This window comes from Balearica regulorum, chromosome 7 (genome assembly GCF_011004875.1).
Source record: "Balearica regulorum gibbericeps isolate bBalReg1 chromosome 7, bBalReg1.pri, whole genome shotgun sequence".
Taxonomy (NCBI): domain Eukaryota; kingdom Metazoa; phylum Chordata; class Aves; order Gruiformes; family Gruidae; genus Balearica; species Balearica regulorum.
Genome location: NC_046190.1, coordinates 17,973,556 through 18,001,535, shown reverse-complemented (window position 1 = coordinate 18,001,535; position 27,980 = coordinate 17,973,556). Strand labels below are relative to the sequence as shown.

The 27,980-nt window shown below is 39.9% G+C and overlaps 2 protein-coding genes and 2 long non-coding RNA genes across 6 annotated transcripts in view; 1 reads left to right on the top strand and 3 right to left on the bottom strand.

Moving 5' to 3' along the window:
• Positions 1 to 1,221: 1,221 nt before the first annotated feature.
• KIF11 (kinesin family member 11) lies at positions 1,222 to 18,785 on the bottom strand. Its single transcript, XM_075758225.1, has 22 exons — positions 18,550 to 18,785; positions 15,221 to 15,353; positions 14,992 to 15,089; positions 14,832 to 14,910; positions 14,307 to 14,492; positions 14,096 to 14,220; positions 12,490 to 12,580; positions 11,958 to 12,200; positions 11,756 to 11,851; positions 11,004 to 11,092; positions 10,410 to 10,497; positions 9,242 to 9,430; positions 7,883 to 8,090; positions 7,450 to 7,622; positions 7,002 to 7,124; positions 5,848 to 6,006; positions 5,309 to 5,448; positions 4,392 to 4,671; positions 3,100 to 3,322; positions 2,693 to 2,850; positions 2,252 to 2,368; positions 1,222 to 1,576 (listed from the first exon to the last, which is right to left on the bottom strand). Exons 1-22 carry the CDS (start codon positions 18,633 to 18,635, stop codon positions 1,451 to 1,453), a joined length of 3,210 nt encoding a protein of 1,069 aa, XP_075614340.1. The 5' UTR covers positions 18,636 to 18,785; the 3' UTR covers positions 1,222 to 1,450.
• A 2,506-nt stretch (positions 18,786 to 21,291) lies between these two features.
• Positions 21,292 to 22,930, bottom strand: LOC142602598 (uncharacterized). Its single transcript, XR_012836340.1, has 3 exons — positions 22,796 to 22,930; positions 22,468 to 22,542; positions 21,292 to 21,415 (listed from the first exon to the last, which is right to left on the bottom strand). It is a non-coding gene; the product is annotated as an uncharacterized LOC142602598 (long non-coding RNA).
• A 972-nt stretch (positions 22,931 to 23,902) lies between these two features.
• Positions 23,903 to 25,714, bottom strand: LOC142602597 (uncharacterized). Its single transcript, XR_012836339.1, has 3 exons — positions 25,585 to 25,714; positions 24,970 to 25,020; positions 23,903 to 24,020 (listed from the first exon to the last, which is right to left on the bottom strand). It is a non-coding gene; the product is annotated as an uncharacterized LOC142602597 (long non-coding RNA).
• A 95-nt stretch (positions 25,715 to 25,809) lies between these two features.
• Positions 25,810 to 27,980, top strand: part of IDE (insulin degrading enzyme) — a 64,374-nt gene continuing 62,203 nt past the window's right edge. The window contains exon 1 of one of the 3 annotated variants that reach the window (XM_075758229.1): positions 25,810 to 25,932. Coding sequence is in view for 1 of the 3 variants with exons in the window: in XM_075758228.1 (XP_075614343.1) it covers positions 26,173 to 26,285 (113 nt within the window). In the remaining 2 variants the exon portion in view is untranslated. Of the gene's footprint in view, positions 25,933 to 26,019; positions 26,291 to 27,980 lie in introns of those variants that run through there. The other 2 variants (XM_075758230.1, XM_075758228.1) reach the window with 2 other exon arrangements.

Sequence of the window (27,980 nt, the reverse complement as noted above, 5' to 3'; positions counted from 1 at the left end):
AATCCAATTTGTGCCTTATTCTTGTAAAAGGGAATTAATGGTTTCCCTCCTTCTAACAGGCTCTTAAGAAAAAGCAATTAGCTTTGCCCACAGAGGCAGAAGAGAGGATAAATAAGAGCTAAGAGAGGTGTTTCAGACAAACACAACTGATTAATAGTCTATCTCATGCTAGAGTTCAGAAAATCAGTGCACAGGCACACTTCAAATTATGTCTTTCTACCTCTATCAGCAGGACTGCGGTGCGGTCTCTAAAAGGTGTCCAACGTAGACCTAGTTGGCATACCTGCTCAAAGACACATGGACCACCCATTTCAACAAAGATCAACTGAAGCCTGCAAAGCTAGATATAGAAAAAACAGACAATCTCTTCAATCACATTTTGACAATTAGCAAAGAATAGTGCTTCAATGTAAGTTAAGGCTGCCTTCCAGCATCTCTCCCATCATAAACCTATCCATCTACTTTTTTAGCACATCATAGCTGAAAGTTTTCTTCAAATTCTCAGGTAAAGCAGTATGAAAAAAGCAGGTGGTCAAATGCCACTGTCAATTACTGGAAATTCACTGTTATTATACAACATAGGAACTGCATTTGTAACCAAGTTTGCATGTTTTAATGTTAAGTATCTACATCTTAAAAGCAACACTGCCAATTTACAATTGTGGTTGACAACATAACCAAGCAACACATCACAGCTGCAGGTTAAGAGAAACAACACAACAGTGGGGTTCAAAACAAACAAAAACAAAACCCCCAAAACCCAGCAGTAAGACTAGCTTTCATGTACTGAAGAGGTATTGAAATATAGCTATTGTCTATTATGAAAAAAGGGAGGGAACCATCTTCTCCTGACAGCACAAGACTTATGACATAGCTGCTAATGTTTTAGCTAAATTAAACCTGGTAATAATAAGATGAAAGTCACGTTTTACTCAGAGAGATGTTTACATATTTGTTTTCCACATATCAATGATTTATTTGAAGTATCCCACTCAAAAGACAGCTATCTACTTTGTAGAAATGGGAACCAGACTAAAAAGCAGGTACAAAAATAGAACACTTATTTACAGTTAATTAAAAAATAAAATGGTAGCTGGTAATGTTGACAAAGCATTTTTCCACATCTCTTTCTGTTTTAAATCTATGGAGAAACAGAAAAGGATCTCTTACATGACAATATAAAAGTCTATTTAACATACAGCACCATAATCTGCAGGGTGGGGGGTTTTTTTGCTGTGGTTTTTTTTTTTTTTTTTAAGGTCTATTAATACTTTGCAAGCTACAGCATATAAAATGGGACAAAGGCAGGATATCTGACAGGTCAATCTTTTGATCCAACTTTGCATCAATATATGATTATACACAGAGACCGAGAATAACCAGAGAAAGTTATGGCTCAGTAGACAATTAGACATAAGTATTTCAAACGGGGATCTGCAGTGGATACATCTTAGTTCAGTGATCTTAAAGGAGGCTTAGATTTGGGAAAGAACTGTTCTGTCATATCCTCGATTTTGTTCTTCTCCACTGTAGCTGCAGATTTGTTCTCTTTATCTTTTTTGTGACTCCTTTTATGCTGGGATTTAAAGAAAACGCACAATTTAAGAGAATACAAATAAATTAAAGACTACTTGTTCATGTACAACGCAGTATATAGTGTTCTGAGGAAAAAAGTTAATAGAATACCTGAAAAAGGTTCCTAATATTGCATTTACTAAAGAGATTTATTGTAGATATCTGGAAGTTCAGCAGCTACTTTTAAGGAATCCATGACAAGTGAATACACCACTCCCCCAAACCCAAGCTTATTATAACCAGGGGTTTACAGTGACACATTGGTAGAGCAAGAGTGTCAAAAGGAAGGAAGTAAAAAAAAAAATAAATCAGTGAAGGATCAAGAATGCTAATATTTCTGTCTAGCCTTGAAGAAAATACCCCACATCTAATTTCAACTTTTCCATTAACACGTGTGTTTATGTCTAGTAAATTATGACAATTTTTTTCACACAGGATTATTTACTGAGGAGTTTTCTGTCTGTCCAGCTTGTCAGAAATTTGCATTATTTTATCTGCTGTTACCAGAATCTGCTGTTATTTTAGCTCAAGTTTAACAAAGTTTCTCCAGTATTTAGAGAAGTTGTGAGGCTAAACTAAACGATAGTAGGTAACTTTAGGCTACAGCATAATTATGGAACAATAATTTTCCTTCACTCTTAAATACATTGCTGTTTGGAGTATCTGCGGACGTTACCTGGAAAAAGGGAATACCACCGTTTGCATGGCAGCCTATGTTTGTATCCACTAAGGATTTGTCACTAGCGAGGCTTTCACTGGATTCTTGTAACCCTTCTTCCTCTTCCAACAGGTCCTAAAACAGAAGTTTTCAGAAAAGCATATTTAATGTTTGAACTTCCTAGGTGAATGTACTAAACATGATCAGATCTATAAGAGACATGGCACTTCCATTTTTGAAAAACAGAAATGAAAGTCTCTAAATTATTAATATCTTGAAAAATAAGAGAAGACATTGTTTTTGTCAAAAACTCAGCACACATGACTCCAAGTACCCTGCAAAACAACAAAGGCTGCAAACTGCTCTAGGGTTCTAGTCAACTCTCCACAATGGCACGAAAAAACTCCAGTGAAGATTTCACATCTTCAGAAGAGCCTCATTTGCCATTCATACACATACCTGATCTGCATTATCCTCCACCACCTCCTTTGTTTCACTGTTTAGCACAGCATCAAGCTTTGGTTGTTTTTGTCTTAATTGCTCCAGCAGTTGTTCCCGGGGTTCTGTTCTCACAAGTGTGACTGGATAGCAGTAGTCTCTTCTCTGTGGAGTTGTACCTTTAATGAAGATTGCACATTAATGAAAGTCACTATTAAACACTTTCAGCATTTGCTTTTAATTAACGGTCCTCAGTTTTATATTAACTCAATGTAGAAGTCATGCTTTGTTCATTCATTATTTGCATTCACCTTAAAAAAGGTGTAAGGCTGCTAGTTATATCATGTCCTCATTAACCTTTACTTACAAATTCTGAAATTGAAATTGCTTTCTGTAAGACCATTCTGTCCCCAGCCTCCTTTAAATACCTGTTGGAATATCCACTTTAAGATCTTCTTGCAGGAAACCATTAACCTGAGTCAGTCCATGCTGTGCTTCCTCATTAAGTGCCAGCTTCTGCTCCAGAAGTATCTCCTGATCAACCTTTACCTTATCAAGAAGGCCATTTAGTACCTTCTCCTCAGCAGCCTTTTGTCTACTAATATGGTCAACAATTTCAGCTATAGCTTTGTCACAGTTTTCTTCATTTTTCTGAAAACAAAACAAAAAAACACACCCAAGCAAAAACACCAAGTTAACAGGAAAGGTAAGGTTATGGCCTCTTTTCTAAGATGTGGTGCATGATTAGTGACATGACCTGAAACGAAACAACTGAGAGACCTCAAATTGAGAAGTTTCAGTGCCAGTTTTACACTCTCATTTTGAGAACTATCTTCAGAAGAGAGTCACTTTCTTAGAAAGTATGATCATTTTAGAAAGCTACTCATAAGAATAAAGATGATGCCATCTGGTTCAAATCAGACTCCTCATGCTGCTTATGCACAATCCTGCACAGAATTAGGATATTTGAGTGCAAGTAAAAATCCCACAAGCACTAGAAGCTTGTAGGGAAAAGAAGGAAAGCATTTTTTTGCTATTTCCATTGGAATGAAACTCCTGAAGCGTTCAGTAGGTATAATAGATAGAGGGGTGTCTTCACACTGCAAATGCTTTTAACAGTTAAGTTTTTCTTTCCAAAAGTTAACAAAAAGTTAGGTTTGCCTATTTCACACCTATTAGAACAACAAAACAAGAAGGGTGGGAAGTGAAGTTTGTGATGGAAATGAAAAAAAATTACAGAAAAAAATTCTCAGATAAGAGACCAGAACTAGTAGATACCTAAAAGGAATGCTGTCTCCCACAATGTTAATCCATCTGACCAATAAAGTCATTTGCATCCTCCAGAATATAGTCTCTATTTGATCACTATGCAAATCTCCCAGGGACACTACTGGTAGATAAAGGTTTAGAATCAGAGACATACTACCAAAAAGGTGTAAAAAGCCCAAATTACAGAAGGATGTCAGCCACATGGGATTAATCAAGACACTATTTTTTGAGGTTATTTGCACTTTAAGTTCAAAGTCTTCCTCTTATATTAAGCTTTTGATTTCCTCTAATTGCATCTATTTAAGCTGAGTAACATCAGTCTGCTGTGATTGAAAAAAAAAAAACACCACAATTTTGTTCTGACTATAAGTGAAAATGTTTTTCCCCTACAAATTCTACTGTAGAAGTTTGTCTTGGAACATTGTATTAGACTACAAATGGCTATAGGTACCTTTTGTAAACACTGAAGTTGCTGTTTCTTATGCTTGAAGGACAACAGCTGCTGATTGGTCAAGTCGACTATCTGAGCAGCTGTAAATTCACCCCATTTATCAGTATCCTGAGACACATTTTTGAGATTGCTGAGAAGATGTTGACAGTGGCCAGTGGATTCTTCCAGCATCATCTTGTTTTCAGCATTTATGATCCTGAGCTCTTGAGAGAAATTATCCAGAGACGCAATAAATTTGCTGTGATTGGAAGTTGTACTGCTGACTAGGTCTGTAGTTTTCCTGCAACAACATATTTGTAATAGTTCAGAGATTTTGAAAGGTGGATTTTAACACATTCTACATTTAGAAATATTTGAGACCAGAATCAGTGAAGTAGTGCAGTTCTATCAAACCAGTTAATTATAATGTTGTTGCACTATTTAGTAAATTTACAAATTACAGAACTTGGAGCAGTAGGTTTGTTAAATCCCCTGAAAAACTCAACACACACACACAAACAAAAACCCCACAAACTAAAACCAACTTTGGCAAGACCTTAGTTATTCAGTCTGCAACTGAATGAAGCATGCTGCAATATCTATGCTATTATACTTTAAGCTAAGCCTTTGTGGTATCATGTACTGAAGTCCCGCCATACTGAGAGCCATTCATCAGCATATATTGCTCCCAAACCCATGGCCTCTTATCTGCGATATGCTTGAGACACAAGTTTGAGGAAAAGCCTTGTGGAGCTACCTTCTACTCTGGGAAAAGGTGAACTATGATCTACATTCTGTGGCGAAACTGAGCTCTAACATACAGGTCTTGTCCAGAAGACTTTACAAGCATATAAATATGAAGAGCATCTAATTTTGCAGTCCTCTTCATACACAGTTTTATCTTGCATCAGCTACACCAAAAGTAATCTGCTCCTTACAGGTGAACATTTTCTTGCACAGCAGTGATGGTGGTCTTCAAGCTTCCATTTTTTACAAGTACATTAGTTAAATTCTTCTGAGTCTCCTGAGCAAACAGGTCAAGCTGGCTTTGCAGTGAGGAAATCAATTCAGCTGTGCTCTATTAAGAAAAGTGACACACATTTCACTGTTATTCTGCACTTTTTAACATTCTTAAAGGGTAGTTGAACATCTTCATTAAAAATGCAGCAAAAAAACCAACTTTGTCATTCTAAAGCTGAAGGCACAATTTTTGAGTAGAGAAGATACAGACACTTTGCTTTTGGAGAGATATGTAAATGCATATATACTGACATGCTCAGAGCAAGGATAAATTTTTTGTTAACCTTCCTACATAAGCTTCTTAAAGCAGCCCAACAAAGGCTGAAAAGAACTAGGATCATCAAGTTACCGTCCTAAAATTTCTTCTGAAGCAAGTACAACAGTTTACTGCTACAGAGTTTAAATCAGAGCAAGCAATCACACTTGGTGTTCCGATTTCTTCTTACTCTAAGGTTACCTTTGTATGTGCCAATCTCGTCATTTCCACTTCTTCTTTTAAATTCTCACAATCATTCTGAAGCTGAGCAAAAACACTGGCCGTTTCTTCCTGCAATTTTTTCAGAGTGAGAGAAAGATCTCCAAAGAAGGTATCCATTTCCTTTTTATGATCCTCCATCTATGAAAAAAGATTTAAAGTTAGATATTTGTCTTTAGGTAAGACCTGGATACTTTTCCCTAGCAGAATTTATACAGAAACAAACTCTACCCCAAGAAAGTTGTCAAGGCACTAAAAGTATTGCCTGTAAAAGGTGCAAAAGAACACTTTGAGCAATCTGAAGTTACAGACTGGAATTTGGTGTGGGCTTTTCCAAACACAAAATTTGTGAGGTAGACAAAATAGACACCAGCAACATACTTGGTTAAGACAAGAGCGAGAAGCAAGAGCTAGTAAGCCATGGATTATTTGTTGTCTAACTCTGAAAACCAACAAAAAGCCTCTAGATAAGGGGAGTTGATTTCACATTAGTTCTAATTGACAGAGGGGGGGAAATTTTTCAGAGCAACAGATCACCAGATTTGTTTCTGACCAAATGAGAAAAAAGGAATGAGAGTGAGGCTGCAGTTCTACATATACATCACAAGATAGATTAGAACTAAAAATTGAAGCAAAGGACCTTTTTTTTTTTCTTTTTTTAAATAAGTGCAGTGTTGTCTGCAGTTATGGTTATTGTTAACAAGATATAGCATCACGTTCCCTAGGAATCAAAGTGATTACAGAAAAAGTTTGTTATGATGGTGGGAAAAATTGGGAGTGATAAGACTTGACTAAGTTGGTTATTTTAGATTTCTAAAATACAGAAGAGACTATATTAAGAATATTATCAAATATTGTTACATAGAGCTTTAAGCATCCACGTTTTACCATTCTTCTGTGGCATTCAGGTGAGCAGTTGTGCCCATATAGGTAACAAGTAAATACACCACACTCGGAAGTGGAAAAGAAGTCTGAAAGAAAGAGCTAAAGAGATAGAACTCATGGCACAGACTAAAGGAGACAAGGCCAGACCAGAAATGGAAATACCGACACACTGCAGAAAAATCACCAAAGGGTTATCTGAAAATATAATAAAATAGAAGAGCACAAGATAAGAGACAAATTATGTGCATTACCTTGTCAGCCACAGCAGAATATTTCTTCATGTTACTCTGAAACTGACAGTTTAGCCCCAAGACAAATTCTACCATTGGCGTCAAGCTATTTAATGCTCTTCCTAATCCAGATGTATGTTCCTCCTAGGAACAAGGTTTAAAAAAAAAACCCAAGTAAACGAGGATAGATGGGTATAGATGACTCTTCCTTCATTTGTATTTGTAAGAAGCTATCCATATACATATCTATGTACTCTGCTATTACAGTATTTGCTACATAGTACATTAGAGCTTGTGGTGGTGCCATAGGAGGGGAAGCAGGGAGGGACATAACCATGGCCAAGTGCTGAAGCAGAGGCAGGTAGAGAGCATCAGAAAAAACCAACAACTATACAATATTACAGAACCCCTTTTGATAGAGAACAGTTTCAAATACATAAGTAACAAAAGTATGTAAAAATTTACTAACAATTAATCTCAGCAGCTCAGCTTTACAATCGAGTGACAGATTCTCATGTTGTGTTATTTTTTCAGACATGTGAGAAACTTCGGTAGACACCAATTCTTTAACAGAGGCAAAAGATGCTGATACAACTGATGCAAGAATATTAGCTGCTGAAGAGCTAGTAGACAGGAGGTCACCTACAAAAGAAATCAAGAAGCATTACAAAAATTTTTTTTAAAAGTTCCACTGTGAGATAGGAACTCTTTTTATTGCTCATCACCTTATTGCCTTTTACAGCACAGGAAGGCTGTTGATCATCCCAGACACATTATTACTAGTGCAACTGTAATCATTACATTGCTTAAAATAAAGCCTCTTCCACTTACTAAAACAGATTCATTTTAGGAAATTGTTGCAAAAAGTCAGGATGACATATTGATGCAGGTATTACACTTACCTATAAAATTTGTGTAAGATGTCAGCATCTGTTGCTGCTTCAAACTGTTTTCACTAATTGAATCTTGTATTTTGTTGAACAAAACATTCATTTGTCCTGCAAATGTATTTTGGACGATAGCATTGTGTTGATCAACAGCCTTCTTACGGTCCAGTTTTGCATGGAGACCAGATACGTCTTTTGTAGTTTCTTCAACTGTACTAAGTAACTACAATTTTTTTAAGTTATTTTAGTCAGTCTTTAAACAAGAAGTCAAGCATACGTTATATAAGGAAAAGCAACTGTAGTTCTGAGTTAAAGGAGAAGTTATCTCCCTAGAAAGACAGGTATTTCCCTTTACATCACCAAATTACAAGTTTCTTAATCCTGGTGTTATGTCATTTATAGTCTTAGAATACGGAAAAAAGTTATCTACTTGAGACCATTTGTTCTGACTTTGAATTAAAGCATTAATAAAGGACATCCTCAGTATTTAAGGAATTAAGATATCATTTATCACGGAGTAGTAACCAAAAAAAATTCCTGACCATTTAAACTTTTCCTGAACAATTTGATAGTAAATATATTCTTTAACATTAAGTACTCAAGCAAGAGGTTTCCAGTACTAGTTCTGTGATAATTTAAATTTAAATGTATAGTGGACTCCTGATTTTGTAGTCAACATAAGTAGTTTCTGTACCCGCTTCTCTCACACAAACACTCCACAACCCATATGCAGAAAACTAGGCATCCCCTCCCAACCTTACAGGAATCTGAGTAGAAAGAAATTTTCATGTTGACTAAAGATACTAGTTTCATCACTTTACAGTTTAAACAGCAGGACACTCTTTCCCCACACTGTCTGTTTCAATAATCATGACCAATCTACAAACACATCAAAACCATACCCTAAAATATAGGGGTGACAGGGCAACAGTTTCCATTATCACTCAGTGAGTGTAAATTACTATACACACCTCTGCAAAGCTTTTTGCTATTTTTCCTACCTGAGTTATATAAAAACTCTTTTGTAGGGCCAGTCATAAGTTCTAGTAAACTACTTATTCTGCAGAACAAATCATGACAACAGATACTGCAAAGCACTGGAATTCTCATGACAAATTGGCCTGAAGAAAAGGTAGCTCCAGACCAACCAGCATGTTTAGCAGTCAACTGTCAATATTACCACAGAGAAAGTCCTGCAATCTTAAGTAGCTTTTCATCATAATATAATTTATGGAGAGAGCTAATGCTAGTTTTCCATCTTAAATTCACACTCGCATCATGCTTTAGCAACAATGACTTCCTAGAACAACCCATGAAACTCCTAAACATGGGAAGCTACTGTTAGGTTAAGTTAGGTGTAAGAACCGTGACAACCTTGCTAGCCGTGCCATGAAGTTTTTGTTCAGTGTTTTCCAGAACTGAAACCACATATTCTTCTTCAGCCAGATGAACCTTGGTTTCTTGCAGATCTTTTTGTGTTTCTTCCAGTTCTTTCTCCTTGATTTGCAGATCTGTTTTACACTGCTCAAGTTCATTTTTACTAACTGTGAACAGTTCAGTGATCTAAAGTAGAAGACAAACATCAATAGGGCAACACTGTTTTTTATAAGTTCAACAGTCCTGCTTCACACCTCTCAAATTATGCCAACAATAACAGAAGGTAAGGTGTCATCTACCAATGTAGTTTCAGCTGTAAGGCTCAGAGGTCTTAAACCTAGACTATAGATTCGGATAGTCTCTGTATTCACTGAAAATACCACAAATCAATACTATTTTCACTGTAGTAATCCCTTGCTACCCCACTCAAACCACAAGGCCAAGCAATTGTTACAGCACAAGGAAAAAAAAAAATCTCACTGAACAAACTTAAGCAGATAGAACAAAGAATCATCATAAAATGGTTAGGGTTGGAAGGGACCTCAAAGATCATCTAGTTCCAACCCCCCTGCCATGGGCAGGGACAGCCTCCACTTGACCACATTGCCCAAAGCCGCATCCAACCTGGTCTTAAACACTTCCAGGGATGGGGCATCCACAACCTCTCTGGGCAATCAGTTCCAGTACCTCACCACTCTAACAGTAAAGAGAGGCAGTAAAGCTGATTACACAAAGTAGTTACATATTCCAGCAAATTAACAGATGTATTTCTTTTAAAGAGAAAGCTTTCATTTTCTAATTTGTTAATGGGAGCTCATCACCTTCTCCTCTCTCCCCTCATTCTTTCCTCCTAAGCAGATACCTGTCAACTGAGACAATACCATTTTACAAGCAGATTTTTGCTGAAAATCCAGCTAAGCAAGTTAAAGGTAAAGTGGAAGACATTAAAACAGCTTTAAAAAATAAATATTGCATCCTGCGACTTCATATATGATATTTTAACTTCCTAACTTCAAGGAAATACATAGCTTCTACTCTTGACTAATTAGGGAACTTTAAGAACAAAAAGTCTTCAGACTGTTCTTTGCTCAAACTTTTTTCCTCCTTCCCAAAGATTTCTTTCTTTTTTGGCAGATTTAAGCCACAGTTGAGAAACGTCACTTACTCTTTTCACTTCTTCCTCCATGACGCTGATTTTGTCAATATACTCTGCAATTTGTTCTTCCTGAACTGTCAGCTTTCCATTAAGGGCTCTCAAACAAGGATTAAAGCAAACAAATTAGTCATGTAAGACCCGATTTCAAGATTAGCTACTGGTTTTTATACTACATATTTAACTTCAAAAAATAAGTATTGCTAATGAATGCATGAAAAGCGGGTAATGTTCACTTAATGCAGAAAGGATTTAAGACACCTTTCCGTTCTAGCCTTGTAACTAGCCTTCTTACAAAGGAAACTATATCAAGTTTGCTCTGCTATATGAGCTTCCACTGAAAGAAAGGCTGCATAGTATAAATCTGCATCCTGGTTATGCTTATGGTAAGTTCCACATATAAATAAAACCCTCAGTGTAAACCTACTCTTTAGGCTTCTATCTGTGTAATAATTAATTTCTAAAGAACTAGTTGACCAGTCAGTTAAATTCTCCTATCTTAAAATTTCTGGCGTGAAAATAGATCTGAAAGCATTTCTATATAAGGATAGGTACCAGTATCTGAGATTTGTTGTTAGTCATTTTATAGACATTTTGAAGACATACTCATAATTTTCAAGTGAAATATAGACTCCATTTTTCTCTCGCGCAGCAGCAAGGTCTCGCTTCAGACGTTCAATCTCTTCAGTATATTCCTGCATACAGAAACAATCACTCGTAAGCCTGAAAATTTCTACTTTGCTTTCAAGATTTAGCTTAACAGATATTTTGCAAAGATAGTGCTCTATGGAAGTTTTGCATAAGCACAGAGACAGAGCACCTCTGTTCCAAGTAAGTTCAGCATAGCACCATTTAAATTCATTATCATCGGATATATGTAGAGCATTGAAACCTCCCATTTAAATCATATAACAGCTTAGAATGGGAATTGCAGCTTTTTTAGTGGTGGTCAGCTACTTGCTATTGGCTCTTATACTTAACTGACAAATTCACTTTAATTCAGGCACTTTCTAGGGAATGAAGCTGCTAATACAGTAAGTCCAGAAAAAATATGCAGTATCATTTAGTGGCTCTCCACTAACTTGTAAACAGGTAATCCATACACAAAGTCATAGCTAGTAGCAATAGCCTCTCTATCCAGCTTTAGTCTTAGCAACAATTTCAGTATCTGCAAAGTGACTAGTGCTGTACCAGTAAAGCAGCTTAGTTTGAAAGCATCAGTTCAGTGATTAAAATCACCTCAGAAAAGCACTGCTACTAGTTATAGCTTCTCCACAACTTTGCAATTCCTGCATAGCAAAAACTATTAACAGAATCAAACCTGTAACTTAATTTGTTAAGATATATGTCTAGCTTACCTTAATAAGAGCTTTTTTTGTTAGCTTCTGATTAACTTCAGGCTTGTTCATTATGTTCTTTGCTCTGTGGGCATATTCCAGTGTACTCAATGTTTCCTGTGACAAATAGATGCAACACTAGGTCAAGCTGAGGAGTTAACTCATTTTTGTATCATTAGCAAAAATCACTATTTTAGGAATAGATTTTCAGACTTAACTTTACCTCAAGATTTATAGATGCAGGAGAAACTGTGGCAATTATTGATGTTTTTGTTCGTCCTCCAAGAGAGTCTTGAAGGATTCTTGTGAGTTTTGATTCCCTATATGGAATATGTGGGGCTCTTTCTACTAGAGCAGTAATAACTCTTCCCAGTGTCAGGAGAGACTGGTTGATATTTCCAGCTTCACGAGCTCTTTTGTCCACAGCCCCAGATCGACCGATGTTTTCACTTCCTGCAAGATCAACCTGAAAGACAAGAGGAAGGATGTGCTTCTCAAATCACCCTGAAGAATGCTTGCCCCATAGTGTTGCAGAACACAACACACAAACTTACAAGTTGTTCAGGAGACATTAGGGTGACAAATGGGACAGGCATTTCTCAGTGACAAATATAGTTCATATCACTTTATGAAAAACAATGATTTTTTCCCTTATTGGGAAAAACCCAATCTTAGATTCTCAAGAGAAAGTGGTCAGATTATTCTAGTTCATTACTTTAACAATATCATCAATGACATTTAGTTCAAATACTTACCAAGTTTAACTTCCCAATTTTAACAAGTTCTTCTCCATCTACTGTCGTTTCTTTCATATGGATGGTAATCGAAAACACAGAGTGGGAACGGCTATAACAGAATTCAAACAGACATCCCATTAAAGCCAAATGATCTGCTTGCTATATGACACTGGTACAAGTTAGGTATCTGTGTTCTTTTTAGGGAATACATTTGGCCCATTAATTGAGACTTAAGCATTTTCAAGACACAAAGTTATTCTACCAAGTATATTTTCGTGCGTATACATATGAAAAGGGTACTTCAAACCAGTGATGAAGCAACTGGATGACGTTTGCCACATTCAATCCTGGTAACTTTTTTCTTATTTCAAGCAAAACCAAGAGAAACACTTTGGTTTCGTTTACGTTTGTGTTCTCAACTCACAGACATGTCAAGAAAATTAGCTTATAGATTTTGTCAATACACTAAGAACAGTTTTACAGAATGTGAGATTAAGAAATTTAGTTTTCTTTATTCAGGCTAAGAAAATCAGCAAGTAGCTGAACTCAATATTAAAAATTTCGAAGTTCAATTCAGTTTTTATTTGAAACAATAGTACAGCTTCAGATTATTTTAGCTTGAGCTTATTCCTACTAGATTCTGACTATGAGCTGCAATCATATGAAGTAGCCTGCATTGCCATAATAAAAAAACCCTCAACCTTATTCCCAACTTCCACAATCCAGTTTGCAAGTTTTCAGAAGCTGGGGTTTGAAGAACAGCCCTTGTGTTGACTTGTAAAAACCCAAATCTTAGCAGTATTTTGAAATTCCAACTTCAGTAACAAATCCTAACATGCCATTTTCTACTGCTGGTGAGGAGTGGAAAGGATACTTGAGACCTACACCAAGTTTTTATTCAGTAAACGGGATTGGAAAAAAAATCCTCAGCCACTTATAACAGCTAGAACAAAGTCAATCCACCTCTCTAGTACAAGTATATCAGCTAAATATCTTCCAAATTTGAAAGGACTACAACCTTCTTTTTGAAGATATACTATATCTACTGCAGAGAATATTTATCTCATGCTAGTACGTACCATGTATTTCAGTTACATATCTGCCAGACCTCTGTCTTCCGTTTCCACAGGCATAGAAAGCTTTAAAAGTTAACTTCTTAACTTTGAGTTTTAATTAAATGTCAATATTCTAGATGCCAGATTAAGAACATTCTGCTACTTCTATCTCAGGTAGAGTTAGGTGGAATGGCAGGGCTACTGTTCCAACTAAACACTGCATATTAACAAGGGACACATTCATAACAAAGCATGTAAACTCTAAACAAGAGGGGAAGCTTATGTAAAAAAATAATGCAGAGAGAAACTGCCTACCCATTTTTAAGATGAGAAGCATTCAGATTTTATAATGCCTGTTCACGCACCTATTAAAATCACCCCACAGGATGTGGTAAGGAAGAAGTTCTAACTACGGCTTTCTAAGCCACATTTGGCAATCTGAACTGTGATACACAATCTCAAGATCATGTCAGGTTTGCACTAGCTTCAGCATCTTTTATTTCTTCAGTAAGATCCTGCTCAATAAAACAAGAACAAAACAAAGTTTCTGAAATGGGGAAGATTTGTACCTGGAATATGCATTCATGTAAGTAGCTGCAGTCGTTCTTTTTGCTGCACCTCTTTCCAGGATTTGGTAGACTTCATTTTTGTTGTGTACAGTTATTTCTTCCAAGCCTTTAATAATTACACCCCTCTGTCAGAAAATAACGCATGCTTATTATGCATCTCTCAACAATCCTGAAAGCCTTAAGATAATAAATCTTGGAAGACAGCTCTAACCTTGTTTCGAGGGTCATCAAACATCTGCAGTCTTTCTCCAACATCAGGAGTAGGATTCAGAAGATCAAAAAGCTCCTCATTATAGATTTCCAAAAGAGAGACTTTCACTGAAAATTCGGTACCATTCTCTGTGAGTTTTTCAAATATTTGATGCAATGTACGGGGTATTATACCTGCTAGTGGATCCTATAAATTAAAGCGAAGTATTTAATGTATAAACGTACTGAAAAAATTGGGGGTGAGGAGTAGAATTTCAGTTACATTCTCTGATTTGATATAAGCAAGAACCAATACCTTGTACAAAGATTGTCTTCCATATAAAGATTGCCAAGACTTGTATGCATGCATTAAAGATGTAAAGTTTTTGATTTTCGTATAAATGAATGTGACCATTTGTTAATTTACAAACATTTAAGGAAAGTCAGCTTCAGGATTTGAAGGGCATCAACTTTAGGTCTTATTTAGCCTTCTACAATTTCTAACTTTGAGCTATGGTACAGATAAGTCTCAGGAGTGAAAATATACCTCTTCCCAAGTATATTCCTCATTGGGTGACCGCTCCCCTTCCATTGTGAAGGTCTTACCAGTACCAGTTTGGCCGTAACTGTGAGAACAAAAATTAAAATGTAAGCAAGAAACTAAAATTCAAATAAAATCTCCCAATAATAATTATTGGCTTACTTACGCAAACACTGTACAGTTGTAGCCCATAATAACTTCATCCAAAATGGGACACACAACACTCCGGTAAACATCAATCTGCTTTGCTTGAGCTCCAAAAACCTGGTGACGCAAAGACAACACCTCCCATTTATCCTACAGTAACATATAGCATCATGCAGTACAGTAATGAGACCACATTAGAGACGTGTGCTAGCTTGTTTCTAGTAGTCCCCAACTTGACAAGTATTTACCATATCAAATGTGTAAGTCTTTCTTGATGTCTTATCTGTCACTCCTCCAGTGCGGACACTAACTTCCTTTCTTGCTTGATCACAGTCCACAACAGCATAGGAGCTTGCTTTACGTTCTGAGGCATTAAAAGGCCTAAAAAGACAGGAGTTAAGAATATCAGATTGGTATCACTGCTAACACAAACACAAAATGACAAAGCAGTAATATCACCCTGTTTAAGGATCCAGAAGAGTACAATTGGGTAAGAGGAACATAAAGCTTTTAAATTAATTTGTTTAATAATTGAGGAAAAATTGCTGCAATTTGGCACTTTCCAGACCTTGTTTCTCCTTCCACCCACTGCAGGACAACTGAAGTATCTATAGCTTTTAGTTTGTTTACATATGTATTTAACAAGTCCATAAACACTTGAAGATCATTTAGATGAGCACACAGCTAGCTTGCATTAGAAAACATTCAGCTGCAGGAGGGTGGAAAATTAAACATACCAAGTAGTTGTATGAATAACAGCCTTCAAAAAAAACCCAACAAACTTATACATGAAAGTAAAGGCAATGGTGAATCAAATTAATTAACTTGAAAAATTTCCTTTTTTATTTTTCATTTACCCAAGTAACAAAGCCTCCATCTCGCACTGATAACACAACACAGTAAAGCACCAGAAATTCTAATAGACCCCACTAATAGCAGAACAGTAGACAGCAATACCAGAACCTTTATAATGCTGAGGCATTTCAATAGAACTTGTGAGTTGTGAACAGAATTTCCTAAGACGGACAAAACATTGGATTTTGGAGGGGAAAAAAGTCCACATAAACTTTACTTAAAACCCAGAGTAAAAAAGTAATAGAAGTATAATAAAAGTTTAGAAATTTGATGGTGAACATTTTGCTTCATCATTAAGTTAATTTAAACCCGGTGCACAGAGTTTTCCTCGAAGGGGTGTTTGCAATAGTTTCTCTCAAAAAGCATGGAAATGATGATGGGCTGAAAACTACAAAACTGTGAGTAATAAAACTATGAGTTATTACTCATTTAGTAGTGCTACTGCACTGAATGTCTATGCTACCTGTATAGCTGACCTGAGCAAAGATAGAACTCCTACAACCTTAGTAATCTTTAAAATATTTTAACAGTAGAGGCACTTCAGATGCTAGATCTTAAGTTGTAATATTAAAAAAAACCCCAAAACAACAACAACAAAAAAAACCACAAGTGCATGGCATCTCGAGTTTCCTGACTCTTGTGGCTAACATTTCTTCCTCAACGTAGCACTGAGGCTGAAGTGTTAGATTCTAAACAGACCACTAGACACTTTGGTGCAAGACTGACTGGTGACAACAGCCGATCACCAAAATCTTGTTCACAGGGGCAAGGTACAACTTCGGTTTTGTGACTTTTAAAATAGTAGGAGGCTGAACAATGAATATATTCTGCTCTGTAATGATATAACAGTGAACAGTCAAATGCAGGAGCCTTACGGTATGATAGCCCACAACTGTATGATTAGAGGAACAATTCAGCTAGGCTGCAGCATATGTGCAGATCACCACCATGCGCCGCTAGACAAGCAACAACCTGGTACGCCATAGTGACGTTTGATCACAAGTTCATCCCCTTAGGTATAAAGCATGTTAACAATGCTAACGCATGTAGTCTGTGTTTGCAAATTCATGTTTTACAAAAGCCCAGTGAATGCATTACTTGAAAAAGTTTCTGATAAGCTCAGACATATCAGACTTTGGAAGCAAATCAAGATAACTGCATCTATATACCTACCTGTAAGATAGGTAGAACCTGACTGATGCAGTAGGGAAAGGCAGAAGAAACATTTACTAGCTCAAACACATTGAAGCTCTATTAAAAAAAGAAAAGCTGTACAAGAGACAAGAGCAGGGGCGAGCTAGAAAGTTTTTAGGGTTGAGAGACTAAATTTTGACATTGGACTTAGTCTATGTGTTGCAACAAAAGCAAAACACTACACCATTGACAATCCTGACACTATTGTCATACTGAGCATTATATTTAATTAAAATATACACTGATACTTAGTGAAGCTATTCAAGAACAATTGAGAGTAATCAGATGAAAAAGACAACGATTGCTCTTGACAGTGTTTCAAACTCAATTGCTTCAAAAAAAGTTACTCTTCTTTTGCAATAGCCTTGATTTACATCAACATTTTTGCCAATCCCATAACATTTGTTTCAGCAGGCTTTTAGTTGTTTTGCAAAAAATAAGAGAAGATAACTTTTAATTTCCATTTTCATTGTGCATCTGTAATAGTAGAACTTCCAAGCGTGAGGATAAAATGATTGCAAAAGGCATTAATAGCAATAATATGAAAGCTAACATTTGCAGTTCTGGCTCAAAAAAAACCCCTTCCAAAGGCATTTTTGAACACTATTCTTAAACCCATTAGCAATATTACAGTTTTAGCAAGCAACACTTTAAAAACATTTAAGATCTAGTATCAGTGAGCAAGTCTTTAAAGTCACCTCAAAATTACAAAGAGAACCTGATTTTATGGTACATGAAATTCATCATATCGTACCAAAAACTAAATTCATCTCATCAACCATGGTAGTTGGTCATTATTACATAAGAAGTTCACACCTATAGCTTTTTGTCCTAATTTGGAGAGCCTGCATCACTGAAGTTATAGGAAAGATTGACAAGTGGGTGTAGCAAAATTTTTATTAGCTGTTAAATCATAACAGCTTCCCACAAAAACTCATAGAAGATAGAAATTCAGTTGTTTGGTTGGTTTTTTTTTCCCCAACATCAGTCATACTAACTCTCATCTAGCTCTTCCTAACCTTCCTACATAGCTTCATCCCGGGTGTGCACTGAATCAAGTCAGGAAATTGCAACTTTTGCCTTTTTAAGCTGTAAGAGATTATTCATAGCAGTGTTAGTTTTGCGGAAGTATCTCTGCTGGCTACAGGGGACCGCCACACAACGCATACAATTAATGCCTCGGACGGGCATTTTAAAGCGCCGTACGAGCGCTGTTTGCATGTAACCGCGGGCTCTTTAATAACGATATGCTCAGAGAGACATCGTGCAGTTCAGTTTTCCCGGAGCCGCCGAGGAGCTTCTAGGCAAAGCTCGGGCTGCACGGCCCCCCGTCAGCCCGCCGTCAGTCTGCCTGGGCCCGTCGGGCTCTGCGAGGGACAGCGCAGCAAACGTTTCAGACCGAAGTCCCAGAGGGGCTTACGAGGGGGGACCTCACCGGCTCCCCGCGGGCTCCTGCTGTGGCCCGACGTCCACCGCTCGCCCGGGGTGGACTGGGGGGGGGGTGGGGGTGGGGGGGTGCCGCGCCTACCTGCACCGCACCACCACCTGGATGTTCTTGCCCTTCTCCTCCTTCTTAGCGCCGCCACCGCCGCCCTGGGAGGTGAAGGAAGCCATGGCGGGCCTCGGCGCGAAACCTGCTGGGGGTAGAGAGGCGAAACGCTGCCCGCTTTGCTCCGGGGGGGGGCCTGTGGCTCAGGCCAGCCGCCCGCCGCTCGCCTCAGCCGTCGCCGCGCTCCGGCCAGGGGCGCGCGCTCCGCCACTGGCTTTGAACCACGCACCTCCCCTCGGCCGGCCAATCAGCGGGAGCCCGCGGGGCACCATGGGACTCATTTTCAAATTCTGGTGATGACGCAGCGGCATGGCGGAAGCGGCGGTGCCGCCCCGCCGCGAGCGCACTGCATGCTGGGGGCTGTAGTGCCCGATCCGTCGCAATCACGTGCCCGAGTGACGGTGGGGCCGGCGGCGGCGGGCCCGCTTCCGTCGCTGGCAGCCCGGTCGCCGCCAGCAGCCGCGGCGCGTGCGTCATGGCAGAGCAGGCAGCACGAGGAAACAAACACACCAGACGGGTCGCGGGATGGCAAGGGATAGCGGATCTCCCGGTCCGGGACCAGGGTGGGCAGAGGGGTGCATTTGCGCTGCAGTGTCTGACCTGGTCGCCCACACCGCTGTGACGTTTTACCTGACGTCAAACTCGGACCTGCTGGGCAGCTATTTTTTGCCACCGCTACCGCGCGCGTTCACGAGGGGGCAGCAGGGAAGTCTACTCCCTTCTTTGCAGCTGCTGCTGAAGAGCCATGTATTCAAGGGCATCCAGACTTCTCGCCTCAGTTATCTTTCTTCAAGATTCCCCAAGATTCCGGGTACTCTTTCCTCACAGGTCAAGCCCTCCGTCCATCCTTTCTTCTATCCCCACTGGTTCTCCAGTTAGTTCACGATTTCTTTAAACGTCACGTTCAAAATTAGAGAAGAACACCTAGCCAGCGCCCAGCAGGCTGCAAGCATTTCTGTGCCTGTTTAAAACATAATAATACCGTATTTCTGTTTACACGGTGGAGCACGGTGTTGACCGTTCCCAGCAGGACACCCTGCTGTCCCCTCAGCCAGCGGTGCCCCACTGCAGCTTGCCAGGCCTTTGCAGCGAACCCCCAGGCCGAGCAGTTTCTACTCCCCAGCTGCGCGCTTCCCTGGTCCCGCCTGCAGAGCTCTGGTCCCTCTGCGCGCTGTGTGTGCTTTAGCTTGCGCTGGCCTCCAGCACGATTCGTCAACATCACTCTGAATTCTACATCTAACTTTCAACATGTTTACAGGCTGGTATTGCCTGCTCCATTAGTGGGAAAATCCAATGTCAGAATGAAAATAAATAGTTAATGGCTCAGGACAAAGCGCCATGGGTGCACCACATCCATCCTTTTATTTTGAAACTAGGTGATGTGAACCACTCACCAAGTACAAGTTTGCATCCTCTCACTAGCAGTTTCATTTATGTCACCCTAGCTTCCCTGCGAGAGCTTCCTTTAAGACTGTATTAAAAGCTTTGCTAGGTGAGATCTATGACAGGATAACAGGTCTGTGGGTAGAGGGGAAGGAACAGATGTTAGAGAAGATTTAACTGGTCTGACATGCTTTGTTCTTAACAAATCCATACTGGCTCATACAGACTGTCATACTGTCATCTACCTGTTACGGCCTACAGTGCTACAGTGTTTTGCTGTTGTTGTTCTAGTTGCTGAAATTCAGATTACCCATCTATAATTTTGCAGGTTCTTTCTCCTCCCCCCCCCCCCTTTTTTTTCTTTTTTAAGTTGGCTGCTTTGAAACTGAGACCTCCTCCATGAATTCTTAAAGTTAATCACAAATGAATCCTAACCCGTAAGGCCTGCAGTAATTTTTCTGACAGTGACATGAAGCAGCATTACAGTACACTCCTCTACCATTTATCTCAAAAGTTAGAACAATGTCAGAAGCAATCAATCTTACACAAGACATGAAGAACAGGATCTCAGAAATACATTATTTTTATAGAAAAGGACATGAAGTGTTGAATTCCTAGTCTGCTGTGAGCAGAAATTGGTTCAGAAAACATTAACATTCAACAAATTTGTCTGCCATTCTAAATATAGACTGATGGTGAGACAGGACAAGAGCTATGAAATCTTCGGAGTGATTAATAACAATTTTCACTTCCAGCCTGAGTAAGTACTTTCTCTTTGCTCCATGTGAGACTTTACTGCTTGCATGCTACTGAAAGCAATACAATCTTAAAGTATATATAGCATATATTACATGAAAAGAAAACTACTTTGCAAGGACAGACATTTGGAAGCTAGTAACTGCCAGATGAATTACTGCCCTTCAACATAATTTTTTAACCTTTGGGCCTCAAACCTAGAAATAAGGCAATGATTCTGTAGAAAAAGCTTATAACAAAACACTTAAATTTATATGCATAGACAACTAAGGAATCTGTATTTTCTACAGTTTTGGAGTGTAACTTTCCAACCAAAATCAGTTTGGTGGGTTGGTGTTACTAAGACATGCTATTTTTTTCCCTCTAATGAAACACTAAAAATCACAGTAATACATTTTGTTTCAGTTAAGCGAAGATTTAACCAAGTGGGAAAATTGATATAACATAAAAGCAATATCAATTGCAAACATATTGAGACCACGCTTATTTTTGCTTGCTTTTTGTATTCCATGTATGCTAAAAGCAAAAATAATTTGTACAGACAATTGTGTAGGAACTACTGCTAGACTAAAAAGTCAAATGCAGGTATGCAAATATACTGAATCTTTAACTTTTGCTCTATACTCCTTCACACGGATCATACAAAATAAGGCAGCAGTGGAACACAGGAAGTTTTTTCTTCCCATTTCTGCCTCTTTGTTCTTTTCTAGTATGAAAGTGTAACTTGCATTAGTCAGAATTTTGCTTAAATTATAAACATGTCTCTCACAAACATAGAGGAAAAGGAAAGATCATTCAAACATGCATTTAAACAAGAGGAATCTATTTAATTATTGGGAGTTTAATCTGGCTGATCTTTCCTATAGCTGTGGTAAGTGGAAAACATGTATTTCTGGTAACCAAGTTAGCTTAAAAATGCATACAGTTTAATAGCTGCAGCTCTGTTTTACAAGGTCAATTTATAGCATAGATCATACATTTTCTTAGACTAGGTAGAGCTTAAAGATACTAATACACTACAAACACAAACTGAGCAACAGGAAGTTAGCATTTCACAAGCAATAAAAATAATTACGAGAAAAATGAAACAAGAATACTTAGGATAGTCTTAACAGTGGTTGGGAGAATGACCTTTAAGAAGGCACATGACAAATATGTGGGTTTTCTTTAAAGACAGACAAAATCATTACCAAAAAATAAATCATATATTAATACAAACAATTGTCAATGCAAGGACTTCAGTAGAGATTAGTAATCACCACTTACTGCTCATAAAGGACAATTTTTCACTCAAGCTTGCCAACAAGAAGTCATTGTATTACAGTGATGAAAGACAATGCCTGTCTCAAAAAAAATAATCAGTGTTTTCCTCGGATTTATATCAGATGACCTGGGTAATTACAGGTATGTGGGCCTGGCAGTGAAATTGTTGACACTAAACATGATTAGCTAAGAATTAAAAAAGATTATAATAATGGAGATAATTAATACAAATTATAAGTTTGGGTGAGACTTCTTCAAGACTTAGTAACACCTGTTTTGATTACCAACATGCGACACAGTCTATGAGCTGTACTGAACACATGGAGAGTTTAATATTAATATTGATTAATTGCACATTCAAATGAAAAGGGAGATGACCTGCACCTCAGATAAACATAAACTACTTTTTAGCCTTTGAACAGCCTGTCCAGTTGGCCAGTAATACTCTACACTCTGTGTTGTCCACATACAGAGAGTTGAACCATAAGGACTCACACACATGCTGTACTGGTATATTCTTAGCTGAGGACAGGGTTCTCCTTCAGTCAAAGAAACAGGATAATGATTTCACTGTTAAAAAGAAAAGATACGATGAAATAGAATAACTACCTTATTGTTAAAAATGCATATATAACATCATTAAAACCAGAAATGGTTTCAACTAACGAGGGAAACAACTCTTTTTCCTGCTTGTGTGCCAGATCACTGTCCGACACAGACACAGATGGTAGCACTTTTACATCTTTTTATAGTTATCATCACCATAATAAAAAATTAACACCACACGGGGGGGGTGGGGTGGTGTATGCATTTGTGTAATTACCTCAGACTAAAGCTAGTAATTTTCCATATGCTTACTTATTTCCAGTTAAAGCATGCAACTGGATGCCATCCTTTACATAAAAAGAGAAGAAACAATGAATGGGACAACTGGAAACATACAGACTTGACAGGACCCACTGAAATCAACAGGAAATATCTTCTTAGTTTCTCATTATCTTTTGCTTCAATATTTCAAAATTTAATTCTTTCAGTATTTTTATACTGACAGCAGCCAAGAGACAATCTTTTTTCATATATGCCTTGTCATTAAATTGCCACTATTTATTTTGGAGTGGAAATAACAATCATAAGCTATTTTTTCTTCAGCCTGATGCCAGTTTGCTACAAAGCCCTTTTATACACAATTTGATTTTAATCCAGAATTTTAGCTAGGTGGGAAAATATGCTTCCATTAGAAGCATATCAAGACTGTAAATAGAGTTTTACATTTGCTGCCTCTTAGCTTTCAAGAGGAACATAAAAGATTGGTTTTATTCTAAATCATTTGTAACCTGTCTACTTTGAGAATCACTTTCCCTGCACTGTACAGTTATGCCACATATCCTGAAGGGGGATCTCCGTGCTGCTACTCTATAAGGCTTCTACACAGGAAATTTTGAATAATCTCCACCCTTATTCTAAATCATACTTAAATTCATTTCATCTTATGGACAACGCCTTTTTTTTCACTAGGGCAGGTGAAAAAGGCAGGACTGAAAGCACCAATTGTCTATGAGCAATTAAAGTTTCATGAGAAAGAAATCTTAGTTGCTGGACTACACTGAGAAAGGAATTTTACTCAAAGTCTTCTTTACTTTTGCTAATGGTGTCATATTAAAATATCTTTAAAACATGGAAAAGTTATCCAAAATAGTGTAGTTTTGGCTAGTATAAACTGAAACAGAGAGGGGTTAGATTATGAGAACACAATCTGGTCTGAATAAACATCAGTGCCATTGAATAGCTGCGAAATAAGCTTACAGGGAGTAAAGTGGATAAAACAGGTGTAAAGTACAGTAGGTGTGACCTCTGTTGCACACCTCTGCGGCAATAGTTGTGTTAGATGCATATAGTTATGTTAGATGCATGAGGAAGTGTGATCTTTCATCACCACAGCTACAGAAGCAAAAGTGCTTGCTCTAGAAGCAACTATTTGCAGACCACCACAGTTTTGCTGGTCTACTTTGCTTTCCCAGGATTGCCCCCATGTATATCCTAGGCAAGATCTGTAGGGAAAGGCAGGGTTTATCAGAGCAGTTAAATATACATCAGGCCAGCATTAGCTAAATATATACATTGGGTTACATTAGGCTAGCAAACTGTCAGGACCTGAAAAAGGAATAAACTGCCTGAAACTCTGCATAATTTTATAGCTTTCACCCCTACATGATAACAGGTACAAAATGCCTACAACTTGCGTTAATAAAGGCAGAAGCATTTCTACTATATATCCAATTTAAGAAAGCAACTCCAATTCACCACCTCTTAATCCCCCAGTTGTCTCGGAGAGGGAGGAGATAGATGATGAAGAGGCACTCATCTGGCAGCGTGTTTTCTGCCAGCTGTAACGGTATTACCCTCTCTGATGCACTGCCAATGGCAACGGGGTGGAACTAATATTTAAGGTCTCAACATTTATCCTGTCCTCTTTCCCTCTGGCCTGGTCTTGACTTTTACATACACTAGGAAATGGAAAAAAACTGCAGACTACCTCAAACTAGAATCCCATGAGGACAAAGATATCCTTCATTTTCACAGGAGTTAACAATAGTGTGTTAAAATTAGGCTCCCACACAGTTCTAAATCCAACCAGTTAATTTAGGTGAAAACTACCAACTGCCTTGCTTCAACCAGGATTAGTTAACTTGAGAGACAGTTTTGTGTCTAAACTGAGGCCAAAGTGTGGGTGTACTTGATGTAGACACAAATGTTTTAAACTTGGTAGCTCAGGTACTGGTAAGAGCGTCTCTATAGCAGCGCAGACATCAGTGGAAACTAGCAGCTGAATGTCTACCCAAATTCCCTGTTAGATTTTATTGACCATATGGAGTAGCACCCTGCTAACAGCTAATTTGACCAAAGCTGACTAGTTTAAAGCTACTTCCAATACATCTTCAGTCCCATCTTTGGGTGCAGAAATAACCTTAGCTAACTCCTGAGGCCACATCTTTCTACCTTTTTATGATGGCAGGAGAGTTCTGTGAACTTCCAGCTATGACATACCACCTGTAAGAAAAGGCAAGCAGCAGGGAAGCTAAAATCAGGCATTAACTGTAGAACATTACATTTTCTTTTTTTCCTTAGCTTTGAGACAGGAAACATAGGAAAATAGATACATCTGAAGAAGGCACATTACTAGAACTGCAAACTGTGGTTTTTTTGGGAGGTGGGGGTTTTTTTGTTGTTGTTGGGTTTTTTTTCTAGAAAGGAATTAAAGCAGCCAGCTACAACCACAACTTTCTCACAGGAAAATCTACCAAGAGGAAAAAAAAGAATTCTCCCCAGAAAACCAAATACACGGACTTATTACAGAAGTTCAACCTTATCCAGCATTTACACCTCGTAAACCCACTCTGCAAGGAGAGCCCAGTGCCCGGAGCAGCGGGGCCCGGTGCTGCAGACCTCCCTCCCGCGGCAGGTGAGTGGCGGCGCGCGGAGAGCTCCCACAGGGTATTCTCTCCCCAGGGGGGAGGGAAGGTTTTGACACCCGCTGCAGTGGGAGATCTGAAATCTCTGCGACTCAGGACGGCACCGCACCCACTTCACTCAAATTACGAGGCATCTAATTACCTTTTGTCTTTGCTTTCGCCGGCAGGGACGCAGAGCCCGGCCACCAGGAAGCGGGCGGGCCGCTCCCTCCGCGCCGGGCCGCAACACGGTCTCTTCGCGGGCGCAACCCAACCCAGTCCCGCGGCGGCGAGGGCTGCCCCGGTGCCCTTCCCGCCGCAGTCCCGTCCGCCTCCGCCGGGCGCGGCTCCCCAGCCCCCCCCTGCCCCGCCGCGACGAGTGTCGCCCCGGCTCCCCGCCCAGCCAGCCACCCACCCCCTCCGCCCCCGCCTCCTCCCAGAGGCCCCCTGCCCCCTCCCCAGCTGCAGTCCCGGCCCTTTCGGCAGCAGAGGCAACCTTCCGCACTCCTAGGTACGGGCTCCGCTAGGCCCGGCGCGGTGGTGGTGGCCCCGCCGGGCGAGGAGGGCGGACGGGACCCCGAGGGCGCCGGGGAGGGATTGGCCAAGCGGCGAGGGGAGGCGGGCGGAGAAGATGGCGCCGCCGCCGGCCGCGGCGCCGAGGAGCGGCGCGTGCTGAGGCGAGCGGAGCCGGGCCGGGGCGGGCGGCAGGCGGTGGCGGGGAGAGGCCGGGTGCTGGCGGCGGGGCCGGGATATGCGGCAGTGGCTGCTTCCTGTGCTGAGGCGGACTTTGCTGGGCTTAGTGCGCCCCTGGGCCGCCCCGGCCTCCCGGTCTTTCCTTCAGTGGCGGCGGCGCAGCTGTCTCGGGTACGGTGCGTGTGCGGCGGGGGCCGGGGCGGGGGGGCCGGGGCAGGCCCCCGCTTCCCGGCGCTGTGTGGCGGGCGGTGAGGTCGGAGATCCGCTCCTGTTCTCTGTGTTGTGTAAGAGGTGGCGGCGAGGCCGGGGCGGGGGCACCTTGTGCGGCCGGAGGAGTGGCAGCTCTGCCCCGAGTGCGGCTTCACCCCGGGGCTGTGGGGAGCCACGGGAGCTCTAGCCGCGACTGCGGAAACGCGGGGCTGGCGGCGAAGCTCTCTGGGGGGAAGCGGTGGGGGAGCTGGGGGCGGCGGGCCCGTATGTGCCGGGGAGGCCTGCGTCCTGTCCCGCCTGCCGCCCCCGGCAGGGCCCGCCCGGGAGAGCCCGGTGTACGGCGGGGCTGGCGTGCTGCTGTGTCTCCAGCCGCACCTCCGTTAGCGAAGCAGGCTTAGTCAGCAGCCATACGGCTATGGCGCGACTTTAATTGCCCGGTGGGCTTGCTTTGTTGTTTATCCCCCCCAAAGAAACAAAAAAACCCCCGGAATTTTCATGTTGCTTAACTTGCCATGACTACTTAAGCCGTAAATACTTTAAAAAATTGTGTAGATTATTTAAAAAGAAGCTGCTACAGAGTTACACAAAGTTGATGGGAGCCTCCCGTTTGCAACGATCTGGCATTGTGCGGGTCTTGGATTTTTTTTGGTGTGTATGTGTGTTACCGGTTCCAGTGGAGACAGTAAGTGACCTCGATTGAGGGAGGAATGGGCGGGAGTATGGCTCACTTTAGGGGCAAATTAAAACTGCGTAACAACTTGGCAAAGTTGTTCCAGGAAGGGATCTGGGTGAGGGAATGAAGCTAAGTTATTTTCTTTATTTCTTTAATGCTGTCTCTATCTTAATAGCAAAGTCTATGTTTAGCATTGCAAAAGTAAGAGATGTCAAAAGTAGCATCTTTCAGGGGAAAAAAAGTGAGTTATGATGACTCATGCTGTCAGTGCTCGTGTGTCAAAATTCGGATGCACTGTTTTTGTTTGTAATTGCTATGTATGCTTCAGTATTGTAAAGGTAATTCGCAGTGTATATTCGGAGCCAGTGCTTTGCTCAGGCTGTAGTTTTTCCTGCTAGATTATTCCTATTTAAGCACGTGAATATATGCAGTATTTGGACTTAACTTTATGTATGTGAGTAGGCCTGTTGTGTTTTCGTACTTCCTACAACCATGATTTAATCATCTGTTTAATTTTAATTGTGAATTAGAATTTACGTAAATAATAATTAAATGAGAGCAGCGTAATGCTTTCACATTGTGATTTTTTTTAAGATGGTGAACACGTGAAAATTAAGAATTTTTTTTCAATTACATGTTCCCAGTTTCCATTTCTAAATTTTGTTCATACTTTCTCCCCCTTTTCAGCTTTTACTTTCTCATCTCATATAATTTTTAACCTTTGTCTGCACATCAAGTAGCAAGATAATTTCTCAGTTAGAACTTATCTCCTCTTTTTCATCTCATGTACAGCACTAAAATTATCTGTTCGAGTTGGAAAGTCCTTAGAAGGGTTCATATTTACATGTTTGCATGGGGTTTTTTTGGCTCCCTTTTTCATTTCTGTCTTCAGTCGCTTGTAAGGCTGGGGCTTAATCCCTTAGATGAAATGGTGCCTTTGGGAATTTGATCAAAGTGTCAAAGATACAACTTATTTTGCACAT